Source organism: Otolemur garnettii, unplaced genomic scaffold (assembly GCF_000181295.1).
Source record: "Otolemur garnettii isolate 467f Iridium unplaced genomic scaffold, OtoGar3 scaffold00029, whole genome shotgun sequence".
In the NCBI taxonomy this organism is placed as follows: Eukaryota; Metazoa; Chordata; class Mammalia; order Primates; family Galagidae; genus Otolemur; species Otolemur garnettii.
Genome location: NW_003852424.1, coordinates 16,648,536 through 16,657,112, shown reverse-complemented (window position 1 = coordinate 16,657,112; position 8,577 = coordinate 16,648,536). Strand labels below are relative to the sequence as shown.

At 49.1% G+C, this 8,577-nt stretch overlaps 1 protein-coding gene across 3 annotated transcripts in view; it reads left to right on the top strand.

Moving 5' to 3' along the window:
- The first annotated feature begins 2,584 nt into the window (after nucleotides 1-2,584).
- The window catches only part of DAPK3 (death associated protein kinase 3), a 13,842-nt gene continuing 7,849 nt past the window's right edge, over nucleotides 2,585-8,577 (top strand). Inside the window, exons 1-2 of one of the 3 annotated variants that reach the window (XM_012804481.2) lie at nucleotides 2,585-2,670; nucleotides 4,768-4,917. In XM_012804481.2, the coding sequence (XP_012659935.1) occupies nucleotides 4,856-4,917 (62 nt within the window). In that variant the 5' untranslated portion in view covers nucleotides 2,585-2,670; nucleotides 4,768-4,855. Of the gene's footprint in view, nucleotides 2,695-4,469; nucleotides 4,918-8,577 lie in introns of those variants that run through there. The other 2 variants (XM_012804479.2, XM_012804480.2) reach the window with 2 other exon arrangements.

Here is an 8,577-nt window from a genome sequence, read left to right as displayed (position 1 = left end):
CCACCTTAGGTGTATGTGGCTGGCGCCTTAGCCGGTTGAGCTATAGGCGCCGAGCCAGCCATGTATTACTTTTTTGAGTTAATCTGTTGCCCAGGCTAGAGTACATTGGTATCATCCTAGCTCAAACTCCTGGGTTCAAGCAATCCTTCCTCGGCCTCCCAAGGAGCTCGGACTACAGGTGCCTGCCACAGTGCGTGGCTATTTTTTCCCCTTGTCATTGTGTAACTGGCCCAGGCTGGGTGTATGGGGCTGGCTCCCTACCCACTGAGTGATGGGTGCCACCCCATCTAATTTTTCTATTTTCAGCGGAGACAGGGTCTCTTTATGCTGGTCTGACTCAAAAGAATACTCCCACCTCATCCTTCTAGAATCTAGTGTTAGAATTATGGGTATGAGCCATTTTTTGGAGGCAGGATCTTTTGCTAAGGGTGGGGAGCACATATAGTGGCATCATCATAGCTCACTGTGGCCTCCAACTCCCATTACAGGTGTGAACTACCACACTTGACGATATTTCCCACTCTTCACATTTCCCCCATGTCTAATTCTATAGCATTGAGAAAGTTCCCTGCCTTTAAGTCTTTCTAGCATTGAATTTACTTTTCAGAGAAACGGTAACTCCAGTTATTCACGTTGCACTGATTAAACTTGAATTACGTGAATATAGCAACAAGTGGGGGGGGGGGTTAAGGTTCAAGTGGCAAAGAAAAGTTGACCAGTGTGCCTTGGGCTTGGTTTGCAGAGGGGCCAGAGTGACTTCTTTTTTTTTGTTGTTTTTGAGACAGAGCCTCAAGCTGTCCCCCTGAGTAGAATGCTGTGGCATCACAGCTCACAGCAACCTCCAACTCCTGGGCTCAAGTGAATCTCCTGCCTCAGCCTCCCAAGTAGCTGGGACCACAGGTGCCGGCCACAACGCCCAGCTATTTTTTGGTTGCAGCCGTCATTGTTTGGCAGGCCCAGGCTGGATTCGAACCCACCACCTTAGGTGTATGTGGCTGGTGCTTTAGCCACTTGAGTCACAGGTGCGGAGCCCAGAGTGGCTTCTATACCCAGCGAGGCAGTTAGAAGGTGGTCTGTACTTAACAAATTTTTGATGAGATCTATAAAGGGCCACCCAGGTGCAAGGTGGAGGGCTTTCCAAGAGAAGGTGCTGCTTTTACCTGCAAGACCTGAGGTAGGAATGGAATGTTTGAGGTCAGAAGGATGGAAAATGGTTTGAGTTGGTTGGGCAAATGGAGTAAATAGTGGCAGGGGATGAAGTTAGGGCAAATACACAAGGTGTTGGCGTCTGATGCCATCTGGCCTGGGCTTTGGGCAGATCTATCAGGGCATGATCCTAGCCGTTTGACCTTGGGCAGGTTATTTGCCTTCTCTAGGATCTGTTTCTTTCGTAAAACGGGGGAAATTTTTTTTTTTTTAAAGAGACAGTCTTCATCGCCCTCGGTAGAGTGCTGTAGCATCACAGTTCACAGTAACCTCCAACTCCTGGGCTTAGGCGACTCTTCTTGCCTCAGCCTCCTGAGTAGTTAGGCCTACAAGCGCCCGCCACAACACCTGGCTATTTTTTGTTGTTGTTGTTGCAGTTTAGCCGGGGCTGGGTTTGAACTCGCCAGCCTCTGTATATGGGGCCAGCACCCTACTCCCTGAGCTACAGGCCCCGCCCCGAAAAATTTTTCTTCTTGTTGCTTATTGCCCGGGGCCGGGTTTGAACCCACCACCCTCGGTAGATGGGACCAGCGCCCTACTCACTGAGCCACAGGCGCCACCCAAAACGGGGCAAATACTAATATAGCTCCTCATGGTGTCTACTGGTACGTTCTAAATCTCAATAAAATGTTCACTGTTACCATCTAGCTTGAGAAAAACAAGTCCTAGAAGGAGCCTGTTAATAGTAATGCGACCATTTCTGTATTAAGTATTTTAGAAACTGGGTAACGTTTTACAGAGGAAAAAACTGCCACATGGGAATTAAAAAAAACAGGAGTCCTGGGGCGGCACCTGGTGGTTCAAAGGAGCAAGGCACCGGCCCCATATGCCGGAGGTGGCGAGTTCAAGCCCAGCCCGCGCCAAAAACTGCCAAAAAAAAAAAAAAAAGTCTTAAAATGATCCTGTGAATAGTCACACGACCGCTTCTGTGTCTGATTTAAGTATTTAGAATCTGGGTAACGTTTTACAGAGGAAAAATCTGCCACATGGGAATTACAGCAATCCCAGGAGCCGCTCTGCGCCCTCAAACACGGTTGGGCCATCTATTCAAGCTTACACTCAAGAAGGAAGCTCGGGACGCAGCGCTTATAGCACCAGATTTCGCAGCTTCAGCACCAGGGTCAGAGGAGAGGTGGGCGGGATGTTTTGGGGCGGAAGTTGGCTTTCCCTTTTGACTGCCATAACCAATCGGGTCAGAGCTGGTGAGTCCGATTTGCCAATGGCGAAGCTGCATCTGGGTGCGGAGACCGGAAAAACGGCGGAGGGCGGGGCGTCCGGGTGCGGGACGAGCGGCAGGCACGTCTGCCAACGGGCGGTGGGGTTCGCCTCCGGGGGACGGGCATTGGCGGACGTGGTGACGTCACCACAGGCGTACCGCGAGGGCTAAAGCGCCAGGGCCGGAGGCGGAGGCGTCTGCTTCAAGAGCTGCGGTGACGGCAGAGGCGCTGGACTGGGCCGCGGAGAGTGAGGGGCGGCCTTGGACAGCGGGTTGAGTGGGGCTGGGGCGGCGCCTTGGGGATCCGTGGAGGATGGGGAGGTGTAGGGCTAGACAGATTAGGGGACCTTTGGGTGGCCAGGCCTGCAAGGAAGTTCGGCCGCGCCTACGGGGTGGGTGGCGGCCTCGGGGTTGCTTGAGCTGGAACATTAGGGATTGGGAAGGCCTTGGGGAATTATTCGAAAGGAGTTACTCCCTAGCGTCTGCTTTGGGGCTTGTGCGGAGGTTGCGAGTGAGAGCAGGTGAAGGACGATGGAGAATTAGATCCGGCCCTTTGCGGGGGCCGGTTTGAGGATGGGGAGACTGCGGTTGGGGGGTTGGTACAAGAAGCAAGAGGTTTATTTTTTTTTTTTTAGATAGAACCTCTGTCACCCTTCGTAGAAGGCTGCAGCGTCACAGCTCACAGCAACCTCAAACTACTGGGCTCAAGCGATTCTCTTGCGTCAGCCTCCGAAGTAGCTGGGACTACAGGCGTCTGCCACACGCCCGGCTATTTTTAGAGATGAGGTCTAGCTCTGGCTCAGGCTGGTCTTGAACCTTTAAGCTCAGGCAGTCCACTCTCCTTGGCTTCCCAAGTACTAGGATAACAGAAGTGAGCCACCTTTCCCAGCCTAAGAGAAGCAAGAGGTTAATCTTTGTTAGGACGGTGAAGGTCAGCCGGAGGTAGAAGTGGGCTTGCAGGAGCCTGGAAAGCCTGGTCTAGTTCCTGGGGAAGTAAGAATTGGAGGGAGTAAGAGACGGGGTTTGGAGTGTGTCACTTCATTGATCCCCCGTCCTAGTCGGGGGATATGTGGAGGGGGTGGGATGGGATATGTTGGGAATGAGAATTCCGTTAGGATGTTGGACAGTAAGGAATGTATCCCTGGGGTTTAGGGGCATGAAAAATGTGGTGAGTTTGTAGGAATGTGGGGGAATGTGTGCTTTGGCTGAGCATGTTGGGAAGTCTGGCCTGGAAAGACAAAGACGTGGGGCTGGCCTCTGTGGCTCACTCCTGTAATCTAGGACTTTTGGAGGCTGAGATGGGAGGATTGCTTGAGGCTAGCCCAAATAAGAGTGAGACCCTATTTCTACCAAAAATAGACGAAATTAGGTGGGCATTAGTGGTGCATGCCTATAATCCCAGTTACTTGGGAGGCTGAGGCAGGAGAATTGCTTGACTCCAAGAGCTTGAGGCTGCAAGTAAGCTGAGATGATGACCTTGCACTCCAGCCTGGGGGACAGCGTGAGACCTTGTCTCAAAAATTAAATTAAAATATAAATAAAAGGGCTAGGTTGGGTGGCTCACTCCTGTAATCCTAGCACTCTTGAGAATCTGAGATGGGGCTCGGCGCCTATAGCTCAACCGGCTAAGGCGCCAGCCAGGTACACCTAAGGTGGCGGGTTGGAATCCCCAGCCCGGACCTGCCAAACAACAATGGCGGCTGCAACCAAAAAATAGCCGGGCGTTGTGGCGGGCACCTGTGGTCCCAGCTACTTGGGAGGCAGAGGCAGGAGACTCGCTTGAGCCCAGGAGTCGGAGGTTGCTGTGAGCTGTAATGCCATGGCACTCTACCCAGGGGGACAGCTTGAGGCTCTGTCTCAAAAAAAAAAAAAAAAAAAAAAAGAATCTGAGATGGGTGGATTGCTTGAACTCAGGAGTTTGATATCAGCCTGAGCAAGAACCAGACCCTGTCTCTACTAAAGATACCCAGATGTTGTGGCTGGCACCTGTAATTTTGGTTACTTGGGAGGCTGAGGCAAGTGGAACTCTTGAGCCCAAAAGTTTGAGGTTGTGGCTAGCTAGGACTCCATGGCACTCTACCAGGGCAACAGAGTGCGACACTGTCTCAAAATAATAAATTTCAAAAAGGGGAACATGGGCAGTTTGTGGGGAATTAATTATGTGGTGGTTACAGGGTCTAGGAGCAGTGATACATGAAAGGACCCAGCCCACTAAATGCAGCACCTTTCTGAAGAATTAGGAACTTGAGTTTCGAGTGATGTGAGCTCTATGTTTGGTGAGCTCTGCTCCTAGGAGGAAAGACTGGCATCTCACCTTCTGTTTGGCCTTTCTGTGTCTCTTTCAGGGTAAAGGTTAGGAGACTTTTTAAGGTCCTGTCTCCAGGCTGCTGTGACTCTGCTTTCCCAGAGTGGAAGCTAGAAGGCAGAGCAGCCATGTCCACATTCAGGCAGGAAGATGTGGAGGACCACTATGAGATGGGAGAAGAATTGGGCAGGTGAGCAATCCCCTCTGAACATGGGACTCCTGAATAGTAACTCACCCTTCCTGTCCTTTGTCTTTTTATCCCAAGAAAAAATGTTACTGTCATGTGTTTGTAGAACACATTTAGGCTTTGGAGTTAGACAGCCCTGGCAGTGAATTATTTCTTAAGCATCCTCTGTGTATTTTCTTTGGGGAGAAAAGTAACTAGTCAGTATAGCACCTAATACACTGTACATTACCTTGCATGTGGCATGAGAGCAATAGGTGCTATTACTGTTATTCAAAGATCTGTTCTCTAAACTCTTTACATGTTAGATTATAAAAAATCCTAAAGACACTCGAGTCTTCCCAGTTCTTGCATATTGGGGATTGGGGGCCTTCTGCCTAGGCCTATACTCTTGTCAGTTGTTTAGCATTCTTGTGGAAAAAGGCTGAGGTTTCCCCTTCTAGCAAGGCGGTTGATTTCCTGCCTGTCTGGGCCTTGGAGTGTCCCTCAGATACCCACCCCACCTCCAGGCCAGCCAGCCAGGCACCATTAGGCCTGCCCTTTTTTTGTGGAGCCTCAAACCTTATTTGGTGAGTTTGCTATTGGCCAGCCTTCCTGGAGCTGCCTCATCCGGCCCCCTGATGTCACCAGAAGGGAATGTAAATAACTGAGTCGTGTGTCAGGCCAAAGAGAGTGTTTCGGGCACATTTGGGATCCTGAAATCCTTGCTTCAGGAATTTCCTTTGTTAGCATGGTAGAGAAGGCACACCCTTACCTCCTCCTCCTGAGAAATCTCATAGTTCATTGTTGAAAAAAATGTATTAGGATCTCCTGCTAGGGAGTAGTGTGGCAAAGGCCGCCAGGGAAAATTTATTCTTTTTTTTTTTTTTTGTGGTTTTTGGCCAGGGCTGGGTTTGAACCTGCCACCTCCGGCATATGGGGCCAGTGCCTTACTCCTTTGAGCCACAGGCGCTGCCCAATTTATTTGTTTTATAAATTGTATTCTTTTTATAAAAACTTCTGATTTCACCTCTGAGAATTAAATCAATGAAAATATACGCGTGGATGGAATTAATTAAGACTGGGGGTAGTTGCTGTAGCAATGTGTATATGAACAGTAGATTAGGGCATTGTTTTTTGTTTTTTTTTTGAGACAGAGCCTCAAGCTGTCGCCCTAGATAGAGTGCAGCCTCACAGCTCACAGCAACTTCCAACTCCTGGGCTTAAGTGATTCTCTTGCCTCCGCCTCCCAAGTAGCTGGGACTACAGGAGCCTCCCACAACACCAGGCTATTTTTTGGTTGTAGTTGTCGTTTTTTGGCAGGCCTGGGCTGGATTTGAACCCGCCTGCTCTGGTATATGTGGCTGGCTCCTTAGTTGCTTGAACTACCAGTGCTAAGCCTTTTTTTTTTTTTTTTTTTGAGACAGAATCTCACTTTGTTGCCCTGGTAGAGTCACAGCTCACAGCAACCTCAAACTCCTGGGCTGAAGCAAGTTTCTTGGCTCAGTATCCCTAGTAGCTGGGACTACAAGTGCCTGCCAGAACACCCAGCTATTTTTAAAATTTAATTTAATGTAATTTTTTTGAGACAGAATCTCATTATGTTATATGTTACCCTCGGTAGAGTGCCACAGTGTCACAGTTTACAGCAACTTCAAACTCCTGGGCTCAAGTGGTTTTCTTGCCTCAGCCTCCTGAGTAGCTGGGACCACAGGCGCCTGCCACAACACCTGCCTTTTTTTTTTTTGGTTGCAGTTGTTATTTAGCAGGACCGGGCTGGGTTTGAATCTGCCACCTCAGTGTATGTGGCTGGCACCCTACTCACTAAGCTATGGGTGCCAAGCCTGGCTATTTTTTAGAAATGAGCTCTCTCTCTTGCTCAGGCTAGTCTTGAACCTGTGAACTCAGGCAGTCCACCTGCCTCAGCCTCCCAGAGTGCTAGGATTACAGGCATGAGCTGTTGTGCTTGGCTGAGGGCACCTCTTAAGTGGTCCTCCCAAGCCACTGCATCTGTGGGAAGAATGTGATACAACTGCTTTTTGTTTGTTTGTTTGTTTGGTTTTTTTGAGACAGAGCCTCAAGCTGTCCCCCAGGTTAGAGTGCTGTGGCATCACAGCTCACAGCAACCTCCAATTCCTGGGCTCAAGGGAGTCTCCTGCCTCAGCCTCCCAAGTAGCTGGGATCACAGGCACCCACCACAACGCCCAGCTATTTTTTGGTTGCAGCTGTCATTGTTGTTTTGATGGGCCTGGGCTGGAATCGGACCCACCACCTTAGGTGTATGTGGCTGGTGCCTTAGCCACTTGAGCCACAGGCGCCGAGCCAATACAACTGTTAAAAAGAATCAAGCAACTCCATGTCAGTACTGTTTAATAGATAGGCCACAGAGGTAATTTGTTGAAATTTTCTAGTAGTGTTATTAATTTTTTTTCTTTTATTTATTTATTTTTGTTAAGCAGGCCCAGGTGAGGCTCCAACTAGCTGCCCCTGGTATTCAGGGCTGACTCTAACCACTGAGGTTGGTGCCCTACCCAGCCTCCTTTTATTTATTTTTATTTATTCATTTTTTTTTTTTTTTTTTGAGACAGTCTCACTGTGTTGCTCTTGGTAGAGTGCTGTAGCATCACACCTCACAGCAACCTCAAACTCTTGGGCTTAAGTGATTCTTTTGCCTCAGCCTCCCAAGTAGCTGGGACTACAAGACTACAGGTGCCTGTCATAATGCCCAGCTTTTTTTTTTTAGTTGTCATTGTTTAGCAGGTTCGAACCTGCCCGCTCCCATGAATGTGGCTGGCGCCCTAACCACTGACCTATAGGCACCAAACGCCGGCTATTTTTTAGAGATGAGGTCTCACTCTGGCTGGTCTTGAGCCCATGAGCTCAAACAGTCCACCAGCTAGGACCTACATTTCATTTTAATTTATTTATTTAGAGATAGAGTCTCACTATGTTACCCTTGTTAGAGTCCCCTGGCGTCACACCTCACAGCAACCTCAAACTCTTGGGCTTAAGTGATTCTCTTGCCTCAACCTTCCAAGTAGCTGTGACTACAGGCACCCGCCACAACGCCCGGCTATTTTTTGTTGTAGTTGTCATTGTTTAGCTGGACTGAGCTGAGTTCGAACCTACCACCATCAGTGCATGTGGCTGTTGCTGTAACCATTGGGCTATGGGCGCTGAGCCTATTTATTTATTTTTGAGACAGAGTCTCATTTGTTGCCCCTGGTAGAGTGCTGTGGCGTCACAACTCATAGCAACCTCAAACTCTTGGGGTCAAGCGATTGTCTTGCCTCAGTCTCTGGAGTAGCTGGGACTACAGGCACCTGCCACAATGCCTGGCTTTTTTTAGAGATGGGGGTCTCACTCTTACTCGGGCTGGTCTTGAACCCGTGAGCTCAGGCAATCCACCTGCCTTAGCCTCCCGTAGTGGTAGGATTACAGGTGTGAGCCACTGTGCCTGGTCTACTTTTTTTTAAAGGGTTGTAAAAACAATTGTAACAGGGACCACATGGACCACAAAGCTTGAAATGTTTACTGTTTGGCCTTTCTCTCTCAACTCCTGAATTATATCGATAGTGATTTGACCAAGTGCCTGGGTGGTATGGGACTTTGGACAGCATCCTGAAGTAGGGTATGAAGTCCCTCTTTCCATTCTTCCTCTTTTTCTTTTTTTTTTTTTTTTGAGAC